Here is a 25,640-nt window from a genome sequence, read left to right on the forward strand (position 1 = left end):
AACGCTTTTTGTTATATAGAGTACTTAAGATCGATGATTATCCGTTTATGATACGTATTGACCACATATTGTTCGTACTTGGCATTCAACTGCTGGAGCAGTGCACACTGAAACAGAAAGATAACTCAAGTAAAGTGCTCTATTGGCATGAACCAAGGGCATTACACAACTGCATGCAGGGCAGTGTTTTGACATAATACTATATAAATACGCATCAGCATAGCATAATTATGTTTCTTCCCTGTGACGGAGGTTGGAGACAATGCGACATAGTCCACGACCATAAACTCTTCATATAAAGCACTTTTCGTAATTATTTAATTTTGTCCATTTTGTAATGTTTGATGTCCAAATCATTCTTGCTGGTCTGCTTTTGCTTTTTTTTCCATTTATTTTCCCTTTTTCTTTGTAATGAATTGTGTTTGCCGTATATTGTGTGTTAAAAGATTTCAATTTTCTTATTTTTATTTTTTTCGACTATTTTTAGCAGGAAATACAAGTATGTGAAGCTACCAGTAATAACCTATGACAGGCTTTCTTAGTTCGAAAATAAAGGTTCAAACTAACCAACCAATTTGTTTGAGTTGAATTTAAATAATACTTCATCACAATTGACCTTTAAGTATTTAACTATCATGTCGTTTCTAGGTGTACTTGTAGACTGTAATTTTCAAATTACGATGTTTATAAACTATGTTAGATAAATTTAGAAAATGCATCAAAACAGTAGTTTACGTATTATGACTTTGCTTTAGCCATTAAAAAGTTTTTCCGCCAAAAAATTTACCCCCATCCCTTCCTCAAAAGTCAATCGGTCACCCTCCCTCCCCCAACTAACGCTGACCGATATTCGAAACAAAATTGCAATTTTTGTTAAAGCAGAGAAGTCATGCAGTTTTTAAGATAATGGTTGCAATACTTTATTGAACAATTTCTTTTACGTAAGCCACGGATGTAAGCCTGCTCTGCTTAGTGGTTCAGCGGCCGACTCATGATCAAGCGGCGATGATTTGGCTCTCGGGGTGTGCGCTTGAGCAAGGCATTTCAGGACTGCTCTCCATTCAGCGGCACCTGGTAGATGGAATGATTCCCTGCAACAACATTTCAACAACTATCGGAAACTTCATTCAATCAATGTCGGCAACCGGGCTTGCGTCAGTGGTTCAAAGCCCCTACAAGTATGCGAAACTGCCAGAAATAACACATCAGAAGCTTTGTCAGTCCGAGCATAAAAATTAAAAACTAAACCAAACCTTCCTGCTTTTTGTTTTAATAGTAGCAATCAAACATTTTAAGGTAGCAAGCAATCAAAAAAAAGAGGTTTTTGTAAATCCACGCACTCGCATCGTTACCATACACTGCGTGCCTATTTTTCATACGTCATCATCTTTGTCTTGAATATTTGTACCGGTGCGGGTTAGTTAAGAGCAGAGGTGTGTGATGATTGCGTGGAATACCTGTGTCAGGATATGACTTCAGTGCATCCTGAATTTCAGTGGCATGGCAGATAAACGGTAGTCCTGTCTCAGTTTTGTTTTTTTTCGTAGAGTTAGTGTAAATAAGTCAAGAGGTAGGCCTATAACGTTACAAATTCATGCCCAAAGTTATCACATAGGGTAGTTTTACTACTATGTGAGCTTGCAGTGACAATTGATTGAGATTGCAGCATTTAGCGAACAACACAAACAGTCAATACACAATAATCTTTTCATTGGTGGATCTTTGTTTTTGCTGCTCTTTATCACACGCCGGCTTGCCGACTAAAAGCTTTAGGCTAATTACAATGAGATAGCCAATCTATTATGGCAATAACTCAATAAGTTATGGCAGTCAAACTTAAAACACTTGGAAATCATATTAAAATTTTTGAATGCTTAACGATATCAGATGGTTTTTCGCGAATATTTAAACATTTTTTTTAGAAAAAATGGCAACTAAAACTAGTTTGAAGAGTGATGACATCACCAAAGACGCCTTACAAGAGTATGAAAAACTAGTAGCGGTTACTGGGTTCGATTCAACCTTTGGAGCTCTGAATGAAGACAGGAGCATTTTACGTGAGTAGGCCTAATATTGTTTATTTTTTGATCAAGATAGTAGTTAAACTTATCAAATAAGCAGTTCGTGTAGCAAGTCTTTTATAAACAGTAAAAGATGCAGGTTAGATTGATTTTAAATCTTTATCCTCGGACTAAGAAAGATAAAACTCAAAGGTATTGGAAACATAACAAACATGACAGCGGCCGAGTCTTGATAGGGTGAATGCGAAAGCCATTTCCAAATCATACAGTCAACAAACAATATCTACTGGAACAACTTTTGGGAGTTTCTCAAACAGATCACCATGGGTTTTTGAACGAATGTCAGCTGAAAGAGATCTCAAAGAATATTGTAGCTTATAGCTCATTTTATCCACCAAACGTTTTCTCACTTTGGTAATAAAAATCATATTTTTATAGAAGTTCTTGTTATAGACTTACTAAATTGTCACCGTGTTCATATACTGTATAACTTACTTTTGCTTTCAGATGATAAGTTTGAATGGGGTCGTCATAGCAGCAACTTGTTACTATCGAACGTTTCTGCAGCAAGACCAGAGGGAAAGTAAAGTGCAAGTTTATTTCTTGTCTGTCTACTTTCATGTTTTAAAAAAATGTAGCACTAAAAATTTTGAGTGTTTATCAGGATAATTATTGTTTCCAGCACTAGTTGTAACGTTCATCTGATAAAAGTAAAAGTAAAAACAAAAAAAATCAAGTTGATTTATTGCTTCACTGACGTTTCGCGCACCATAACAACGTGCATCCTCAGAGCCAACAACATTATTCGTGTGTTATTCGTTCCGCGAATGCGCATTGTTATGGTGCGCGAAACGTTAGCGAAGTAAATAATTATCTGATTATCTTTGCTTTTACTTTTACTTTCATCAGATGAACGTTGCAACTAGTGCTAAAAATGTTAATTGATACTCATTGTTCAAGATTATAATTTGTCTTTATCGGTTCAAATTTAGACTATCAAAACGCATTAGTGAAGATTTAGCCTGAAAATTAATTTAAAATTCCACTAAACTGGGATTATTACATTGATAAAGAGCTGTCGGAATTTAGTATCTACTCTACACACAATCATTTCTCTTCACTTACTGTAAAGGCCCGTTCGCACTATAAAAAAACATAGTGGCAACATCGTAAAGCAAACGTTTTCAACATAGGCATATATTCTACATATGCCACTAGAGCTATTGTCTTTGTTTTATTATGATACTTTAGTTTTTAATAAGCAGTAAATTTCTGTGTTTAAAACAAACTCTGACAAATTGTATGATAACGTTCAATAAAACAGCGAGTTTTGTAGAAAAATGACATAATTTCAACATATTTACCCCTAACATATTTTCTGTCAGCTCACAAACCATCCAGGAAATTTACACGTTATGATGTTTTTTGTTAAACTGAACCTCTACCCAGGGCTTTACAAATTCATGGTTATGGTGCTACAGAAAAAACATTTTTTATTTATTCAGGTATGGAATGCGCATAGCAGAATATTGGATGGTTTTTCCTGAAGAAATAGAAAGCAGCTTGAAACAAGGCATTTTAGAGCGTAAGTCATTAGGCTACTGTGTAGCCTGAGCCCACAAAGTACAAATCCAAAAACTTGAGTTCGGTTTTCCTAAGTTACGATATTAGCCTACTGCCCTACTGTATACACTATAGATTATCATCATCATCATCATCAGCCGGTCATGCCACTGCTGGCAGATGGCCTCCACATATGTTTCCACACCATTCTGTCTTTTGCTGTTCTCATCCAGGTGATGCCAATCTTTTCTTCTATGTCATCTCGCCATCTTCTTTTTGGTCTCCCTCTAGTTCTTCTTGCATATCTTGGTGTCCATTCTGTGGTTATCTTGGCCCATCTGTTGTCTTTCATTCTTGCTACAATGCTACATGTCCCGCCCATTGCCGCTTTAGGTTTGTTGCTGTTTCTATGACATCTTTGATACCAGTTTTGTTTCTGATGACTTCATTTCTAATCTTGTCTTTTCTATTTATGTTCAATATTATTCTTTCCATGTTCCTTTGTGCTGCTGCCAGTTTTCTTAGATTATATTTATATTTTGTTATTATTATATTTTATTATTATATTTTGTTTTTTTTTGTTAACTATAGATTATATTTTGTTATTATTTGTGTAGATTGCATTATATAATAAATTAATAATAGTTATATTTCATGATTAGCATATGACAAACTGTGATGCTGTATCATATTTTTTACATCTTTTTAGATGCTGCTAACCATAGCTTACGAAAAGATTGCACTCATCAAGGTTAATTGATTTAGGTTTGCCTAAGCGACTTAACATTTGTTGGAAAATGAAAGAGATTAGTTTCACAGTTTTGTTGACTGATAAATATAGTAATAAAAAATAAAAAACAATTAGACGTCTTTGGAAGTGTTGACTTACATCTAAGTTACTTGGCATAGGCTACATGACAGACTGGAGCATTGGCACATTTCATTGGTCACCAGGATTAATACGCTTCCTCTTGCAGCAAGGGCAACGTGATTAATACATGCATATTTAGGCAACAATAGCCTATTTCAATGGTCTATTCTATATTATATTGAAATATCTAGTTTGTTTCATTTGTTGTCGTTTCTGTTGAGTAATGTATCAGAGACCAGAGTTAGATCAAATACTATTGTAATTAAATGTAAGTAATTACACATTTCCATATGATAGTAGTTAGGCTATAATCGAGACATTTTGTTGCTGTGTGGTTGTAATAATATGGCAATTTCAAAAACTGTTGGTCCAAATTACAATTACAAAACTTACTGGGTAGGCTACAGACAATTTTCGCAACCTAATCTTTATCAAATGCAACTTTACTGTTTTTAATAAAATATTGAAACATTTAATTTTTGTAATTGAACTGTGCAATTTATTATATTTGAAAGTAGGTTAATTGTAAGTGGAAAATTTCAGAAGAATGTAGCCTAAATGTAATGTACTGTAATTAAACAATTGGTGGTGTAATTGTAGGCCTATGTAGGCTACTGTGGCTAGCGCCTACTGTAATTGAACTGAAAGTACGGTATGTAATTACTCCGTTAGAGACATTAGGGAACAAGAGTATTGCGTATTCGCCTAGACTAAAAAGGTCAATTCTCAATTTATAAATTTGTACTTTGTATCCTAATATCCTTTTATCCTGATTTATCCGTCAAATGTCAGATAAGGCTATATCCTGCAAAATACAAAATTTTGCAAATTAGTTCAACAGTGACTCTTTTAGTGTGGCGGATAAGTCTAAATTGCACGCACAGTTTCGTATCTCTTGCTAAAACCCTTAGTATTGTTTACACAGTTGTTACCTAAGATTATAAGTAAAGTTCGTATATTAAATATAACTCACTTTTGCATTTGCTGCAGTTACAGACAACAAGTTTGTCAACATTCAATTTTCTCTCTATACATTCACGGAGCTGTGTGTTACATTGGAATACCGTACACCGGATGCTGAAAAGATCATCAGTCAAGTGTGGGAAAACGGAAAACTAAAATCAGCAATTACAGAAGCCTTGAAAACCACCAATTTTGAAGGAAGTGTGAACGTAGACTACTTCTCATCCATCAAAACTGAAAAAGAAGCAGCTTGATGTCAATATGTGAACTCTAGCTGTAAGCTACTAAAATCTGATTTGTTTTTCAGTTTCACATGGAGACAGTGACGTAGATAAAAAGAAAGTGTTCATGGGCAAAAACAACTGTTTGGAAGGCAAATATTTTAATTCCTGAAATAAAGAATTTGTCTAAAAATATAGCTACTGAATGCAGCCAAACATTTATGAAACGTCATTTAACATGTAATCTAATGTTATTAAAACATTGTAAGACTATTAAAATCCTTTTTATGGTGGGAGGCAAGATAAAATTTTTGGGGAAAGATTGCTCTTCTAAGACCGCCGTGGCTACGTTCCTGCATGGAAGTAAAAAAAAAACACGTGGGCTTGCGTGTTTAGTTTATTTCTATAATATAGGCTACATGTCTTACATCCTCACTGAGCTTCATATCTGTTTTTGTATTGCTCCTTGTGGTTTTCTTTTGTGAGATATTGTCTATCTTTATCAGCGCAACTTCTTAGGCAAATGGTTTTTGTATAAATCCAGGTCTGTAAACACGTATCTTTGTTGGGTTATATCATTAATACAGACAAGAAATTATTTGTGACGGAACAAGGCAGTAAAAAGTTGAGCTAATTGCTTCACCTATTTTAAGGAACGTTTTTGAAGCAAACAATGCTACTGTAGAGTGTATCCTCAAGCGCGCTACCCGCTCGCATAACCAGTCTGCTTTTCAACTAAAACCGTGAAAATTCTTTGTGTAGCCTGCGTCACTGCTTAGACTAAATTTGATATCTTGGATTTAGAACAGACTTGCGCAACCTATTAATGCAGCCCTTACAAGATTTACGCTTATTGTGTATGGTAGGCGATTGGACGTCTTGTTTTGTGTCATTGTCCGGAGAAAATGGTTGGGATACAAGAAGACGATCATCCAGCACCCAGCCGTTAGCGCGTTTTCTGTTATCAAGAAACCTATCAGCGTGACATCCACCAGCAAGATTTCATTTGAATATAGACGTAAAAAGCGTAATAATGCTGATAAAAAGACGCACTTTTACATGTTGAAATTACGCTACAATCCTGTTTGAGTTCTATATTTAGTAGTTCCTACATCACGCTGAGTGTAGCTTATTATTTTACCTCGTGTGGTGTAATTTTGAAACATTGTCACGCATTACAGAGTTACAGTAGCTTACATAAATTGTGTTATAGCTACCTGAAACTGGGGTTTTGAAATAAAAAAAAAAGGTTTTCGGAATAATCTTTTGGTATGAAACACTTATTTTATTGATTTGCACGATAGGCCTATTGTTCAAACTATCTACTCCCTATTTTTGTATTACTTCATGAGTATACTACCGGAGGTGTCGGATGGATGGATAGGTATTTATTTTTATTTGGATGCGAAATAAAACTACACAAGCGGAAACTCCACTCTGTCAATCTCGGTGACCGAGTCAGTGGTTCAATATCTTAACAAGTAGGCTAGGCCATGGGTCCGCAAATAGTGGGTCGCGACCCAAATTTGGGTCACGAGACCATTCACAGTGGGTCGCAAAACGGTTTAAAATTACCATAAATATAACTTGTATGGCAAAAATAAATACAATCATATAGTCTTTGATGTGCTGAGTTTCGTACAATTTGGTAGGCTACAATAAAATTTATGCTTTCAATTGTAGTACGATACAGTAGTTAAGCCCACGGTTATATATATAGCCTGGAAGACACCTTGAGCCATGGCATAAAAACTCTCTCAGCTTATCTCCAGAACTGGCGACTGAAACTTAGCGAAAACAAAACTTTGGCGCAGCTTTCCACCTACACAATCGGGAAGCTGATCGTGAGCTACATGTTCAGAACAATGGAAAACCTCTGACCTTCTGCCCCGAACTAGAATATCTTGGGGTGACACTAGACAGATCGTACACATACCGCCACCATTTGGTGTCACTGCGCAAGAAAATGACATCCCACGCTGCACTACTCAAGCGCCTGGCAGGCCACAGCTGGGGGGCGAGGGCTGACACTTTGCGTATAGCAGCCTTAGCCCTTGTCTACTCTTCAGCAGAGTACTGTGCACCTGTTTGGTGCTGCAGTGCACACTGCCATAACATCGGCACTGCCATAAACAGCGCCCTGCGCACAGTTACCGGATGCCTGCGTCCCACACCATTGGATAATTTTGCCATTCTCGCTGGCATCCAACCTTCTGAGCTTCGTCACGAAGAAGCCACTCTGTTTCTTGGCCGACGGGCACTGGAGCCTAACCATCTTCTCCACTACAAGATCTCTGCTTCCCCAAACCAGCACCCCAGTCGACTGAAGTCAAGACAACCATTCGTGCCAGCCGCTCGACTTCTGATCAACGCAGCAGATGAACTTCATCTCTGCGGCTACTTGGGCGGACTATAAATGGAATCCTGAAAGGAAGTCAAGTACCACCGGACTTCATTCGTTCATCCCCAACGCCGACACATGCCCCATTGGCCTGACACTACAAAGACAAGCATGGGTGCGCCTCAACCGTCTTCGTACGGGCGTCGGGCTTTTCCGGTCAACCATGCGCCATTGGGGAATTGGCCTCTTCCTCCTCCTGTGAATGTGGTGCCGAGGAACAGACTGCAGACCACATCATCAATAACTGTACCATCTTCAAGCCACCTAACGTAGTGGAAGGTTTGCGTGTCATGGATGATGAAACTAAATACTGGCTGCTCTCTAGTAGCCTTCCAGTGTAGTCCGGGAACATCTTGAGTCTGGGCTGGTAAAAGGATTGAGTAGACCCTCGGCCCCAGAGGCTTGCACGACGACGAAGCGCACGGTTAATAGGTCCACCCGCTTATTAAGCCCAATTTGGTCCATTCCGGAATTACTGAAGGTATAGGAGTGGTAGAAAATTGTCTCCCGCAGCCAAAATCGTCCGGTCCCGATGTGGCCTTAATAAGTGGGGACGACCGTATTGGAATTGATATTAATTTGCAAAGTGTTTTGCGCAAAATTATATGCTTCCGAAACGTTTGGGTCGCGATGACTTCGAACGATTGCTTTTTGGGTCGCACCAAAAAGTATTTGCGGACCCCTGGGCTAGGCTATGCGACAGTACAAGAAAGCTCTCAAAGAAGCTTTTCTATTCCGAAGATAAAGATCAAATCAATCAAAAAAAAAGAAAAAACTTAGCAAAACCCTAGTATTGTGAGTTTAAGGTTCATGAGAAAGATTATGTATATTTTCTAGCGGAAGAGTAGGCTAAAATCTAGCCATACAAACATCTAAATATGCCATTATATACAGGGGCTCAGGATTATGAAAAAAGGGCACTTTTGTTGCTGAAAGGCCAATTTTTTTAAAGTTTTAAGATAAGATATAGCAATAATGCTCATCCATCAGCTCATCATCGAGTAATGATACAAGTGTCCGGTATACAAAGAACAATGGCACGGGAGAGCATCATGCTATGTTATGATTATGTAGGCTAATTACCTACTGTGATACAGAATTTTGTGTCGTGAAGATTATTTTGAGGCAGAAATGAAAGATTATAATTAGGCTAAAAGCTAATAGCTGAAATTTTTATATCGTACTGCAAAATGTACAGTAGCTTACATGACCTTAAAAGGGCAGCATTGCCCCCTTGCTTCCCATCCACAGAAAAATTGAGGGCAGGGGCATCCGCCCCCCCGCTTCAGGCGCCCCTGCCTATATATTGTTGCAACGTATACCGATGTTGAAGCAAAGAAAAAATTCTGTTTAGGTTTGAAAATATTTTCGCAAATTCGAAAACTAGCTTTATGAAATGACAGAGAGTATACGAAATTAATCAGTTTTGTACGCCTGCATACGTTGAATCAACGTCTCTTTTCCTTCATCTTTCCAGCCTTAAAGATGTAATTCTGCGACGACAGCCCGCTGAGAAGTTAATTAAGGTAATTTATGACAAACATTTTAAATTGATTCGGGTATGATATACAGATGTAGGCTACGCTTCTGCTTTCCAACGATGGCAAAATAGTTAAACTCCGAGCAAAAATGAGAAAGTTACAGCACTTTCAGTGGAGGGACTATATACACCGCAAACAGGCCGGGTGCCTTATAATGAATAATGATCTATTCGCCTTTAGAAAGCATTGGAAAAAAGTATCGCCGAGCGATTACGTTTCAACGACAATTGCCCGTTTTATAAATAAGTACAAAGGTATAGGGCTATGTAGCCTACGTGAAAGTTTTCAGTTGCATAAAGCAAGACATAGGCTACTCTTTCGGTTTGCAAAGGTTTAATGACTTTATTGTAATAATTAAATTACTTCTTCTTCTTCATCGTGTGTCACACGGCTGTAGCCCAGAGCATCACGCAAGCTCATGCTCTATTGTTAAACTCGGCCAAATCCTGTGCAGAGCACCCTGCTTTTAGGTCAGGGCATTCGAGTAGATGTTACATCGTTTGCTCCTGTCCGCATTGCAACTTGTGCTCCCCATGGAATACCTCCTAGTGTCTCATCAAAATTTTACACCTGCCAATGCCAGTTCTTAAGTGGTTGAAGCATCGCCAATACTTCCACGGTTCACGCTTTCTGGGAGGAAAGCCCTCCACGGGTGTGAGCTCCATATTGGCCAATGTCGGTCCGGCTGCCGGTTCCTTCTGCCATAGTTGAACCCGCACTTTGGCGGCGACATCGTCTTGACCTAATAGGACAGTCAAGTCAAGTCAAGTCAAGTCAAGTCAATTTATTTTATTTTGGCAAAGAAACTTTTTCTTGACCAGACGCCTGTGTGCTGGAGTTTGGCCATACAGTGGGTGTCTCAAATCCATGTCCTGGCAAGATCTTTCCTTTCTGCTGGTCACGCTTCTTCTGATGTTGGGGGGAGCAATTCCAGACAAAATGTGCAGCAACGTGATGTTGGTTGAATTAAAGTACGGTACTGAGAATTGGTACCGGTAGCCTACAAGTTGGTGAAGTTTAACTGATCACAAGATTGATTGATTGAATCTTTATCCTCGGACTGGGAAAGCTTCTTGCATAGCTTAATCCTGGCAGTTTCGCATAGGCTACTTGTAGAGGCTTTGAATCACTGGCGCAGGCCGGTCACCGAGATTGACAGAGTGAAGTTACCTATTGTCGAAGTCTTGTTGCCGGGGAACTATTCCATTTATGGAAAGCAGTCCTTAACGTGCGTTGCTCAAGCGCACACCCCGGGAGTCGAACCAGCGCCGCTAGATCTTTAAAGTTTTTCGTTCCAGAAGTGACACCACAACCAACTGAGCTATCGGGGCGGATAAAGGTAGGCTACTAGCCTACGGTACTTACTTTGGACTTGCAGCCAATTAATTCGGGTAGATGTACTATCGTGCTTTCCAACAACGGTAAAATTGTTGAAATCCGAGTAAAAATGAAAAAGTTATAGCAAGTTTCTTAGAAGCACTATTCATCGATCACAGCAAACAGGAGGGTGGCTTATAGCCTACTGACTAATGATCGATTCGCCTTTAGAATGCATTGGAAAAAAGTGTCGCAGAGCGATTACAATTGCCCGTTTTCTAGATACGATACAAACCTGAAACTTTTCAGGTGCATAGGCCTAAAGCAAGACATAGTCTTTCCATTTGCGTTAGATTGGTGTTTGTAGCTTATTGTGAAAGTAAAATTGCTGAAAATCGGTGAAAGTTGGTGAAGTTCAAGTTATCACAAGATAGCCTAACGGTAATAGCCTACTCAATTTGTGCTTATATTTAATTCATTCGGCTAGGTGTACGATCGTGCTTTCTAACGACGGCAAAATTTTTTAAATCCGAGCAGAAATGAGAAAGCTACAGCACTTTTAATTGAGGGACTATACACCGCAAACAGGGGTGGCTTAATGATCGATTCGCCTTTAGAATGCATTGGAAAAAAGTGTCACTAAGCGATTACGTTTGAACGATGATTGCTCGTTTTGTAGATAATCAAGATATACATTTAAAAATTTTCAGGTGCACAAAGCAAGATATAGTCTTTCCATTTTTGTTAGATTGGTATTTTTATTGTAAAAAGTAAATTGCTGAGAATCGCAACGAGTTGGTGAAGTTTTAGTCAGCATTAGGCCTACATGAAACTAATGCTTATTTGCTACTTAAGGCTAATTTATTCTGGTAGATGTACGATCGTGCTTTCCAGCGATGGTAAAACTGTTGAAATTCGAGTAGAAATAAGAAAGCTTATGGGTTCTATCTAAGGGAGGGTGAGGGAGGTGATCACCCCCCCACTAATTGGAGTGTGGGGGTGATCAATACAAAATCACCCCCCCCCCCCCACTCATTTGGCTTTGAAAAGGTTTTGTGATATTTTATTGATCAAATTTTGAAAAATATATTTTCGCTGATAGCACATTTTGAATTTTTTATCAATATGAATATATAGGCTATTTCATTTCAATATGATTTTTTGGTTTGGCAACCCTGAACTACGAGCCAGGCGTTTACACTGTGTTTTAACTTAGTTTGCTTGGTAGCCACTTTAACAAGCAAAAATTCTGCCACTGCAAATGACTAGAATGACACCGCCAACCAATCAGAACATGTTATAAGAGGCTACCGTCCAATTGTGACCTTTCTCGCACTTAGCCAGAGAGTTAATCTTTGTTTTGAACTTTATTTGGTAATTACAGAAGAAAAAAGAGCAATAGCAGTTGTGAGAATCGAACCCACGTCAATGAAATGGATGCAACCTAGTTCGTACCCTGAACAGTTCGTACTCTGAAAAGATCGAGAGAAAAAATTAAAAAAGCGGAAGTCGCTGATCGCAGTTTCCGCAAACATTTTAAAATTTTCCCCCCTGAAAAGATCGAGAGAAAGATAGCACAAAGCCGAAGTCGCTGATCGCAGTTTCCGCTAACCCTAACCGTAACCCTCACCCTAACGCTAACCCTCGCTGATCGCAGTTTTCGCAAACATTTTTCTGCCCTTTCCGCTAACCCTAATCATAGACTAATCTATGCTCTAACCCTAACCCTCGCTGATCGCAGTTTTCGCAAACATTTTTCCGTAGTTTCCGCTAACCGCAGTTTCCGCTAACTCTTACCTTAGAGTAATCTATGCTCTAACCCTAATCCTCGTTGATTGCAGTTTCCGCAAACAGTTTTCCGCAGTTTCCGCTAACCTTTACCCTAACTCTAACCATAGAGTAATCTATGCTCTAACCCTAGCCCTCGCTGATTGCAGTTTCCGCAAACATTTTTCCGCAGTTTCCGCTAACCGCAGTTTCCGCTTACCCTAACTCTAACCATCGAGTAATCAAGATGCTCTCTAACCCTAACCCTCGCTGATCGCAGTTTCCGCAAACATTTTTCCGCAGTTTCCGCTAACCCTAACCCTCGAGTTGTTTGCGGAAACTCCGAACAGCGACTTCGGCTTTGTGCTATTAAACTGCGATCAGCGACTTTCGCTTTTTTTAATTTTTTCCCTCGATCTTTTCAGGGTACGAACTGAGGGTACGAACTAGGTTGCACCCCAATAAAATGACTACTTTCCAGAGGTGGGCAGTAGCGCGCTACTTTTGTAGCGCGCTACTTTTTTGTTAAAAGTAGCGGTAGCGGCGCTACTTTTTAGTTGGAGTAGCGGCTGCAATAGCGGCGCTATTTTTTTCCAAAGTAACTACTTTTTTTCAGTCGCACTCCCGCTACCCGCTAATTTTTAATTTAAAGTGAAAAAATACTCGTTTTTTTGGCAATACTGGCGTGGTCAAGCAGCTATATAATCGGTTTGGTTGCAAAGTTTCGGTCTTTTCTAGCTGACGTCAACTTCTTCGTCGAATATCTCCGTGTGATGAAGCCTATCTGCCAGGCTTTAGACATTCTCCAGGGCGAGTCCAAGGCGTATTACGGAGTCTTGCTTCCAACCATCACAATTTGCGCAAAGAAGTTGACCGAGATCACAGTGATCTTGTTACCTGTGAGGAGTTGAGTGAAAGTCCTGGAAGGGCAGGAAAAACGATTCAATGACATGAAATGCGTTATGGCATCATGTCTTCATCCCTCCTTCAAGACGTCGTGGCTACAATTTTTGCGCTACGTTTCCACGGATGATGCTGACGCACTGCGAAAAACAGTCAAGACAGATGTAATTCGACTGTTGCGGGAGACATCAAGCCAGGTTGATACCGAGAAGAGTGACACCAACACCAGTCACGACTCCGAGGATGAATTTTTTGGTGTGTTGGCGCCATCCCGTGAAACGTCGGTGCAGAAGGAAGCAGCAATTGTGGACGCCTTTTTTTCGGACAGGAGCAAGTCCTTGAGCTTTTCGGATACCGAGTTAAAACATCTGTTCATTAAATACAAAGTACACCCCTATTCCTTCCAGTGCTGCGGTGGAGACTTTTCTCTGATGGAAAAGATATGCTTAAGCGAAAGCGGGCAGGACTTAGTGACCAGGGCCGTTGACAGGATTTCTCGGGCCCGGTACCACTTTATTTTTTGGCCCCCTTTATTGACACTGTTATGAATATAAAGGTTGTGTACAAACTTTTATTGATGTCGTTTAAGCATGGTCATTTAACAAATCTTGCGCAATCTTAAAAATTCTTGAGCCCCAAAACTTACTATCTCTACCTAGCGGTTGCTTTTTTGAACTTCATTCGCCACATGGCGCTAGAGTATTACTTCCCAATTCCATTGATGTTTCGCTGGTCATTCTAGGCTCACCAGAAGAGAGTTTACAGCACTGCAGACAGTCAGAAAGTTTTCAGTTTGATTTGGGAAAGGTGTTTGGGTCTAGGTCAAACATTTGCTGATTGCTGCAATCTGAAAAGCGGTTTTGATCTAATTTTTAGTGCAGAAATAAAAATAGCAATCTTACCTGTGTCATTTTAGTTTTTGAGTTTGAACAAATATTAGCCGGTTTATTTTGAAATTCGTGTTTCGGGTAATATTCGTGGTTATGGAAATCACTATAGCCTACTAGACTAAATTCTTATTTTACTGTTTAGTGGCTGAAGTGGTTATTTTACCACCTGAAAGCTGAAGAGGGCCCGGTACCCAGAAGGAGGCCCGGTACTTTACCATCTGACGACTAAAATGACTGTTTTAACCTCTGATGGCAATTCTATTAGATCTGATTATATTAAGATCTTGATAATGTTTGAAGTCGCGGGGAATTTTTAAAATCCAGGCCCCTTAAATATTCCGGGCCCGGGTCCAAATGTACCACCTAGACCCCCCTGTCAACGCCCCTGTTAGTGACGCTCATTTTGAAATGCTCTTGTTTTTGAAAGATGCGTAACACAAATTTCCCTTAGAATGTATCTTCTATAATGACGTTAAAATGACAGTGTAAACGAATGATAACATTCGTTTTCAAGGTCATTTTTGTGTCACTAGGGACTTGAGTGTTTCCTAGTGTCATTTTAGACAAAAGTAGCGGAAGAAGTAGCGGTAGCGCGCGCTACTTTGGTCCGAGTAGCGGTAGTGGGTAGCGCGCTACTTTTGTAAATTGGTAGAATGTAGCGGTAGCGCGCGCTATTTTGGCCCAAGTAGCGGTAGCGGGTAGCGCGCTACTTTAAAAGTAGCGCTACTTTAAAAGTGGGGGGACTTATATACCAGTCCCAGGTATAACCTATCCCCCTCCCCCCATGGTAACTCATGACAAAAACAGGACTCAATTCAATTTTCTCTTTCACCCTGGGCGTGTGATGTTCTAGTCGTTACCAATTTTGCAGAAGGCTAGGGGCTAGGAGCACCTCCAAAACTTGGCATGTCAAAAGTCTGCAAGCGATGACCAAGTAAGTACGATGCTAGGCGAAAATTTCATTTGCTGACTTGGGCATTAATTTAGTTGAAATGTACTTGCTGAGTTGTCGCATGCTGTGTGGTATGACGACCAAAATTTAAAGCATGTGGCCTAAAGTTTCCATATTGGTGATTTTATCTTCAAATTAATAATAGGCCTAATGTTAGGTTTTATATAGCGCTGTATCTATCACAGAATGTGTTGCTCCTCAGTGCTTTACAAAGCAGACAGTGTCAATGCAGCCGTATAGAGGCGCAACTGAGTACATTATTACACGAATCCACTCCATTGCTCAGAGCCAAGCAGGAACTGGATTCAGTAGCCTACGGTATAATACCATTTTTAAAAGGAAGTGGCTACATTTACGACGCCGTAAATACAGCCGTTCCATGCCTTTTTTTAATCTTTACGTCGCTTTTACTGCACATGCGCGCTGGTGCGGGTATTTTTCTTCTTTCTCGAAATAACAAATGAAAAAAAGTGCTTATATAGGCTAACTTCTAAATTTAACCGCTTTTGCCAAGTGAATCCGTGGCGCTTGCGGTCTTTGCCTGGCTCGTACTCCCAAGGATATGAGTTCGATACCACCAAGAGGTGTTTCTTTTTTTAAACTAAATTCGAACCCGAAGTGACTCAATCGTTAGGCTACGCATTTTTGTAGCCATTCAGTTTAGTTTGCTTTTAGTTCTGACCATCACAACGAAAAAACAATATATGACAAACATAGCAGAGGTCTAGAAAAAGGTAGAAGTGAAGTAACGTAATTTAAAATTGGCAAATTTCAACAATGTTTACGAACTAGGGTGAACTCCTGGTGAGATTCCGTCGCAGAGGTGAACTGCGGATATAACGTTTTGTTAAAGCAGAGAAGATTGAAAGCGATGACTTGCCATTAAACAGAATCACTTGAGGAAAGCTGTCGGTGGAAGGTTATTTGAGTAAAAAATGATCCATCAAAATTATCTCGGTGCACAGCAAGTGAGCCTTTTTCACAGACTAATAGAGTACGCGGACGAGAAAGCTTTTTCTATCGTAAGAGAGAAGTGACATTAGTAGTATCGTTCCATCGCTCGTCTTTATCTAGCGCGCAATCGCAAGAAAAGCAAGTCTTTCGCAAGGTTCTTTACGTACGGTACCCAGCGTTAGCTATGTTTTTGCTTTGGAATGAATATTGATTGGTTTTTGTCATTAGTTGACCTGTTTGATTTAGACAGGCTTAAGGCTTGGAAAGTGAGTTTCAAATAAGTCTTCAAAAGGCCTTTGTTTCAAATCGCTAAACAATGTGGATAGGCTACGGTATTTTGCAACGTAAAAGTTTAGATAACATTGTGAAATAAAGACAGGCAAGACACAACAATACAGCAGGGTTGAGCATTATTGCAATATATTTTACATATTTACAAATAGTTTTAACAATCAAACTGTAAAATATATTGTTATAATATAGTGATAATGCTCAACCCTGTTGTATTGTTGTGTCTTGCCTGTCTTTGGTAGGCTACAAGAACGCAAACTCTCTCCCGAAACTGTATTGTGCCATAACGTGAACAAAAGACATTCAATTTAGTTGGTTTTGCTATAGAAGCATAGCAGCTAGCATGGTCTTCGGATAGGTTTTCTGTGTCTTAATTTTTTACCTGGAGTAGCCTGGTCAGGCAGTATTTATTGTAAGTTATAAAGAGATTCAGTTATTTTTAAGGTTGACTTGTTTCAGGGGGTGCAGCAGGTGCATTCTGGTGAATTTTTTGGCTAATACGATGGTAACAATGTGATTTGAAGTAGCCCTCCTGTCTACTGAACGGAAAGTTTGACTGTGGGCCTGGCCTATAGCTAGGGTAGGCATGCCCGAGTTATATGCCAGGAAAAATGCCACGTGTTGAAGTAAAGAATTACTTTGAAACTTTTTTTTAAATATGCAGAGATTCTTATTAACCACTGCGCGTCGGCGTTTTCGCTAACCTACGCAGCGGCGTTTTTTTTGCGAAAATCTTTGCCGGCTTTTGGGCTGTACCAAGGTCTTGTAAACCGATATAAAACTACTTCAAATGGCAGATATTGTTCTTCAAACAGTAAATCAGCCTCTTTTACATAGATTCAACGTATTTAGGCCTTCAATCAATGTAAAATGACTTGTTTAAAACCAGTTGTGAACAAACAAGCTTTCTTCAATTCTTCAAAAGCATCTTTAAATCCAAGCAATCTTGCAAAGATGCGCCTGCCACACTGTCAAGTAACCGTAAAATTCGCGAATTGACAGGAAAAGGTTCTGTTAGAAAAGAATCTTTGTAATGCCTTTTGTTGTTTTCTGTTTTATTTTTGTATGTTGGAAGAATTTTTGGCTGTAGCGCCTGTTTTGAAAGTTATAAGCTTGCGATTTCTTGCAGTAAGTTGTCTACTGCTGGTCTACTTATGCTGTTTATTGACAAGAGGTTCAACCTCTGATGTTTCTACATACTTTGCTTTTGTCGTGTCTTACCCCTACCCGGTATTTTTTGAACATTTTTTTGTCTAAATGTTCCCCGATAAACTTCAAAAAAAGTCAGAAGATATCAGCTTCTTGCATGAACCGTTGTTACGTGGTAAAACATTTATCGCAAAAGGAGAGCCAGTATGCGCGCCGGATGGGTATGTATTAACCTCCGATGAACCTTTTATGTTTTACCAATTTACAACGTCCAGGTCGCTATTATAATGCGTTTAATATACTTTTGCGTTGCTTTGTGAAGCACCATGGAGCTACCATAAATGCTGTGTTTTCCACTGTGTAGATCTGGTTGCAATACTGCATGACACCATTGACTTAGGATCTATGCTATGATATCCATTTGTTTAGTCACAGTTATTGTCCTGTACTATGCTTTGTGCTGGCATGATTTACCTATACCAGTATCAAGTTATTCATGCCTTGTGTTTTTGGTGTATAAAACGTCTTAGTTTTTGTTTACCATATTGTCACTTGTCAGGTTTGGTAGTTTATTAAGCATGAATCTTGCTTTGTTGGATTTAATGTTGTAAAGAAACTGATCTTTTTAAGATCTTCTTACGTTGATTTAACGTTTAGTGACATTGAATTGATGGGAAATATGACGATTAGCTGTTAGGTTTGTATAGCGTACACTTCTGAAACATAGATCAAGCTTTACTGCAAGCTATACTGTACATGGATTTCATTGTACATATTAAATTTTACGTTGAAATTACAAAAATAAACATTTAATTAACGTTGATATAAGTCTAATTTGTATTCACCTGGTGACCATTATGCTCAAAACCAGGTGTAGAAGAAAGAATTGCTTTGGTTTTACTCAAATAGGCTACTACTATTTTGACTAAGTAGGACTACTAATGACAGGGCAAAAAAAGCTTTCGCGTCCGCATACTCTATTGGTCTGTGGCCTTTTTTAAGAGACGCAAATGTTATGTGAGAATTGCATTTGCATCCAGCGGCTACGTTTGAACGACGATTGCCCGTTTTGTAGATAAGATTTCCACGTGCATAATGCAAGACATAGGCTACTCTTTGCAGTTGCGTTAGATTGGTAGTTTTATTGTAAAAATTAAAATGCGAGCAGAAATTAAATAGCTACAACACATTTAGTTGCAAACGTTTTATATTTTTATTTTTAAAGTTTAATTGGGTAAATTTTTAGTTGAATTAATGCAGTTTGGTAAATTTATGTCATTCTAGGTAGTTATATTCAACACTCGACGTTAGCAGAAATTAGATAGCTACAACACATTTGGTTGCAAACGTTTCATATTTTTATTTTTAAAGTTTAATTGGATAAATTTTTAGTTGAATTGATGCAATTTGGTAAATTTATGTCATTCTAGGTAGTTATATTAAACATTCGACGTTGGTTTAATGTTTTTATTGTAAAAACACAGTAAAATTGTCAAAAAATCCATATCCATTCCTCTTTATCACCTGCATTCCGCCGTTTTTCACCATGCAGCATGCAGCCGTTTTTCAGCATGCAGCAAGTCGGCAGCCGTGGCCGAGTGGTTGGCGCGTTGGGCTCGCAGTCGAGAGCCTGCATGTTCGACTCCAGCCACCCGCGCACTTGTTGTTGTTTTTCTGGGCAAGAAACTTAACGATAATTGCCTCTACCTAGTGATCGATTTCGAGTAATGGGTAGTACCAAATTTAAGTCATAAGTAGAGTAGACAACCGGAAACAGACATTGTCGTCGGCTGCAGCGTGGGTCAGGTGTATGTCGGAAGGCGTACACCGATGCATAGCGCTCAAGTCCGCTTTCCCGCAATGCAGGATAAAGATAAACAAACAAACAATCTTTTTTTCCACCTCTTATGTAGTAGTTGCGTCCGTTTTGTGACGTCATGTTGACGTAGTGGCGGATTCTATACGCCAGGCTTGCCAGATTGGCCCTTTTTAGAGGTAGTTGGCCCCCAAAAAAATTGTTTGGCCCTTTGGCCCTTTGTTTTCAATATTTGGCTCTTTTTGGAAGCAGTTGGCACATACTATCAAACTAGCTATTGGGTAAGAATTTTATAATTCAACAGCTATTTTGTGAATTTAACACCAAAAAAAATTAAATTCTTTTCATACTTTCAACAAGAATGCAGCTGGATATGCTGAACATTATGCCAAAAAAAATTTTGAAATCAGACATTCGGTTAGAGTTTTTAGCCACATTTTAGCCACTAGAGGGCATTTTGGCACGTGAGCGCAATAAAAACTGCTATATCTCCTTAAAAAATGGTCCAAACGTAAAAATGGTAGGGTCTACCCCCCCATTTTTGAGGATGGGGAATTGAAATAAAGCATCAGATTCGCTCTAAAAGTAACATACAAAAAGTTAGATGTAAATTAAAGCTATCGCCTTTAACGCCAATTTTGACCCCGTTGCGAAACCCGATAAAAAAAATTTTTTTTTCAAAAATATTCCTTATTCATATTTTTACAAAATAAGTTCAATTTCTATTACCAATGTTTACTTCATAGAGATATTGAACTTTAAACAAAATAATTAAGTCAAAATCCAGCATTATGTGTGTTTTTTAACAATTTGATTTATCATTTAATAAAAGATTTGTATTATATTGTGAATATGATTTTAAAACAGGGTATTTTTGAAAAATACAATTCATTATACTATTTAATGTCTGCACTTTACCAACCTGCTCTGTACTATTGCATTTAAAATCCTACACGGTGAGAGAAAATATTGGATATGGAATGAACATTATATACATAATGTCGAAGAGTTGACCAAAGATGAACCCATCATTGCTTCAGCCATGGACAATGTATGACATGTTGTATGTTCAAGATTGTCAATAGATAAGATAGAATGCACTTTAGTAGTAATGATATGCTTCAAACATACCTTAGAGAACATGAAATCGTTCTAGCCAAATATAATCCTACCCTAATGATTGACAGGATTTTCACCAATCACAGCTTTGTAGGTACCATGTGACTTTGAAGGTAAATGAAGGGTAAATTTGAGTCAGTAGAGTTGTGAAATGGCTAGTTAAGTTATGTTGCATCCTTTAGAAACTGATGAGTATTTAAATTAAGCGTTCAGTAGTTTATTAACAAGGATAACAAATAAGGCTAGCTAGCAGCTACCTGTAGGGTAAATCCTAAATAATAAGTATGTTGTAATTTGACAGAAAATGACCTACCGGTATAATATTTAACATATTAAACATTTACTTTTTATTCTACAGCATATCACCGATCTGTACAAATTTGTTACAAATAAGTTTCATTCAGAAAAGCTATTTTCTAAATATTATAAGTACTGACTTGTGTTGAATTAAGTTTTGAGCATGGAAAATCAAGTACATTCGTGTTTTATTGGTATCCGCACTGGTGATGCTGAATCATGCCTAAAGACATCGTACAGCAGAACATGTCATTTGAGGTCAATGAAGGAATTATCGGAAGAGGAACAGGAGTTATTATTTTGGAGGTCCGGAATCAAGGTGACAGACGATTTTGACCCTGCAAAGGAAGATGTATGCACTCACCATGACTACGTCTTTCTAAAGAAATATGAGCGTGAAATGAAGAAGTGTTGCGATGTGTTTGGGGTGCATAGAGAAAGCAAGCTAAAGAAGTAGCCCAAAGGTGTGATGACCATTTCATTAAGTCTGGCAAAACAGCTTGCCCCGGTACTACCCGATGTTACACCTGGAAAGAAGTTGTGCCCAAGATGTTTTAAAAGAACGAAAGATGCAAATTCAATGGAAATTAATTTGTCAGAGGAAGGAGAAGCATCGGAGGAAGTTGTTGCTGATGATTATTGTCCACCTGAAGAGGTATTAGAATCAGGAAAGCAAGTATTAGTTAATTCACTTTTATCCGATGTGGGGGAGAGTCCTGTCAAGTTTCGTAGTGTAACGAGGAAGCAGAAGGTCAAAGCTTGCAAACGAAAGGCTGAAGTTGTATCCAAAGCTTTGTCATCGTCAATCTGCAGTATTGCTGGCATCAGTGAAGATGAGATTGTGTTGGAGAGTGAAAAGCATGAAAAGGAATTAGAGCAACTGAAACAGGACAGTTCTGATTTGTGGCAACTTATGTTTGACTTGAAGGAAAGGTTCAATGGCCCAGATACAACGTATGCTGAACGGATCCGGATCTTAACGTTAAGGCCTCATTCTTGGAAGCATTCAAAAGCTTCTGAATTTTTTGGTTGTACAAGCTATGCTGCCAGGAAGGGAAATACAACAAAGAGTGCTTCAGGGATATTATCGCTGCCAACAAGAAAGCAAAAAGAGGGAATATCTTCAGATATTTTGAGAAGGGTGAGAGAAGCTTACGAAGACGACGAAACTTCCAGATTGATGCCAGGTAGTAAGGATGTTGTGAGTCTTGGAAATAAGCAATATGCACAAAAACGGTTGATGCTTTGTACAATAAAAGAACTTCATACAATATTTTGTACAAACAATCCTGATATAAAAATATCACTATCAAAATTCACTTGTTTGCGACCAAAGTGGTGTATTATACTGGGATCTTCAGGAACTCACAATGTGTGCGTATGTAGTATACACCAAAATATTGTTATGCTTGCTGATGTAATTGGTGTAAAGTACAGGGAAATTATGTCCAAGCTTGTTTGTGACATGTCATCGAAAACATGCATGATCCGCCGATGTGAGAATTGTCCGGGCATAGAAGGTTTACACCGGTATCTTGAAAATCATTTTGAAAATTGTGACAAAGATGACTCCGTATACTTTCAGCAGTGGATTTCAACCGACCGTGCCCAAATATCGAATAACTTCCTGCCTACTTCTGAATTTATACAATTTATTGGAGAGAAATTCAATAAAATAACTGCTCATTCGTTTATCGCCAAATCACAGTCAAACTACTTGAAGGATAGGAAGCAAAATTTGTCATCAAATGAATGCCTCATACTTGCTGATTTTGCTGAAAACTATCAATTTATGGTACAGGATGAGATACAAAGCTATCACTGGAGCAAGGAGTATTGTACACTTCATCCAGTGGTTATTTATCTCATGCAAGAAAATGCCTTAAAATGTATTTCACTCTGCGTTATATCTGATGATCTGGAGCACGACACTTGCTTTATTTATGCTGTACAGAAGTATGTTTGTAAGTTCCTCGAGGATAACCATCCCTCAATCACTGCCATTGAATATTTTTCTGATGGATGTGCTGGGCAGTACAAAAATTTTAAAAACATGTTGAACTTGTCATACCACAAAGAAGACTTTTCCATTAAGGCTTGTTGGTCATTCTTTGCCACAAGCCATGGGAAATCTCCATGTGATGGCATAGGCGGTGTTGTAAAGCGCAAGCTTCGTCGTGCTAGTCTAAGTCGACCACTGAACAGTCAAATCTTGACAGCAGATTCAGTATTTCAGTACTGCAATGAAGCCATCGTAGGAGTGAAATTTTGCTTCATAATGAAATATGATATGTTGCCACACCGATCAATGCTTCAGCGGCGATTTTTACTTGGAAATACCATCCCCGGTACACGGAGTTTTCATTTTTTTTCATCCCCTGCAGTTGGCACAATATGCTTCAAACGCACTTCTGACGATGATAGTTTTTCTGGCAGTCACAGATTCTTTGAAGGACAAACTTTGATATATCAGATTTTCCAATCCAGAGTTATGTTGCATGCAGGTATGGAGATGAATGGTATATCGGTATTGTTCAGCACATCAACCAGGAGCACTCTGATATTCTGGTGAATTTTCTTCATCCACCAGGACCATCAAATAGCTTTTATTGGCCACGTTCTGATGATCAATGCAATATGGACTGTACTTCAATTATTGCAAAGATCTCAGTTCCAAGTACTAGAAATGGCAGAACTTATCAATTGGATTCAACTGAACAAGAAGACATCAATTCCAAATTTGCAAACATGAATAACACTAGTTGCCACTGATATAAAATAGTTCATTAATACTGGATTTTGACTCAATTATTTCGTATAAAGTTCAATATCTCTATGAAGTAAACATTGGTAATAGAAATTGAACTTATTTTGTAAAAATATGAATCAGAAGGAATATTTTTGAAAAAAAAATTTTTTTTATCGGGTTTTGCAACGGGGTCAAAATTGATGTTAAAGACGATAGCTCTAATATCCATCTAACTTTTTATGTGTTGCTTTTAGAGTAAATCTGATGCTTTATTTTAATTCCCCACCCTCAAAAATGGGGGGGTAGACCCTACCAGTTTTACGTTTGGCCCATTTTTTGAGGAGTTATAGCAGTTTTTATTGCGCTCGCGTGCCAAAATACCCTCTAGTGGCCAAAATGTAAATTGTTGATAACACTCTAACCGATTATCTGATTTCAAAATTTTTTGTTGCGTTATGTTCAGAATGGCCATTGCCACATTTTGGGAAAGTATGAGCAATTTTCAAATTTTGATGATGTTGCCCAACTGTTGAATTATAAAATTCTTTCCCTATTTAAATAAATGTCTTTCGGAAATTGAGACTAAAAAGTGTTATTACGATTTTTTAGACAATGTTTAGCTGACAAAATTTATGCCAATGCCAAAGATTCGAGTGGAAACACTGTAAAAGATGAAGATTTGGAATTGTTCTTGTAGAATGTAGACCAGTGCTCTTCAACCTTTTTTGGTTTGGTGAACCCTTAAAGTTGTTGTGACGAAACTCATGCACCCTGTTTACTTAAAAGGTAAACTGAGGTAAAAGCGATATAAAAAATCATTATTTAATGACTGTTTTGTTGTTGCACGTTATTAACTAACAACTCAAACCGAGGTATGATATCTTTTTCAATTACTCCCCTCATCAATGGATCGATGTGTGTGATTGAATTTCTCTTTCGAGATTTGATTTCCCACAAACAAGAAAAGCCGCTTTCGCATAAATCCGTTGTTGGCATTTGAATAAGTACGGAAATTGCCCTTTCTGCTATGCTTCTGTACTCTGGCACATTTAACAAGTGCACCCAAAAGTCAGTGTATGGTGTCTCTTTAAATAATACTTTCATACCAAAATCCGATTGGAGATCAATCAAATTCTGTAGTAGGCCCGTCATAAACGAAAGGTTGTAATATCCAAGAACTGGCATAAAGTGTGGCCTTCTGTTTAGCATTGAAATATTTCTCAAAGTTTTCTTGCAACAAATTAAGATGGGCATGAATAAGTGGCATTGCCTTCGTTTTGCTGAAAGACACTACCCTCACTCGTTGATACAGAAGTTGAAGTTTTCGTAAAATATTTGAATAGAGACATCACAGACAAAATAGTTAAATAAATAATAATATTATACCTAAAAAACAAAAATCAAATTAGACATCATAGACAGACAATCGATAACAACTTAATAACATTGAATTGCATAATTCAAAATTAATACAGAAATGAAATAGATACATAATTTCGAACGTTTTCGGCAAAACTTTCTGCCCTCTTCAGGAAAATATCTTAATTCATCTAAACAAAACAATTATTCGTGAAATGTTAATAATAAATGACTGAAATTCAATAAAACTGCACTGACCTGCGTACAAGCAACAACTGACGAACAAACACAAAAGGTGGTAGCAATCTGTCATAATTATGCGGGAGTGTGGTCATGAGACGAGATAGTGAGCGGACAACATAACATAAAATAAACGTAAGCTAATACAAATTCAACAAAAAAGATGCCCCTCCAGCGAATAATTGTTTGTTGAGCCTGGGGTTGTGCTGCTTTATTTGGAGTGCCTCATGAATTTTAGTTTCAAACTCCGATTGAC

The 25,640-nt window shown here is 38.3% G+C and overlaps 1 protein-coding gene across 1 annotated transcript; it reads left to right on the forward strand.

Moving 5' to 3' along the window:
- Positions 1-1,830: 1,830 nt before the first annotated feature.
- On the forward strand, positions 1,831-7,047 carry LOC145769321 (uncharacterized). The gene is made up of 4 exons (XM_082580916.1): positions 1,831-2,057; positions 2,529-2,604; positions 3,527-3,606; positions 5,446-7,047. Exons 1-4 carry the CDS (start codon positions 1,928-1,930, stop codon positions 5,670-5,672), a joined length of 513 nt encoding a protein of 170 aa, XP_082437042.1. The 5' UTR covers positions 1,831-1,927; the 3' UTR covers positions 5,673-7,047.
- The last annotated feature ends 18,593 nt before the right edge of the window (positions 7,048-25,640 follow it).

This window comes from Aplidium turbinatum, chromosome 4, assembly GCF_918807975.1.
Source record: "Aplidium turbinatum chromosome 4, kaAplTurb1.1, whole genome shotgun sequence".
Classification (NCBI taxonomy): Eukaryota; Metazoa; Chordata; class Ascidiacea; order Aplousobranchia; family Polyclinidae; genus Aplidium; species Aplidium turbinatum.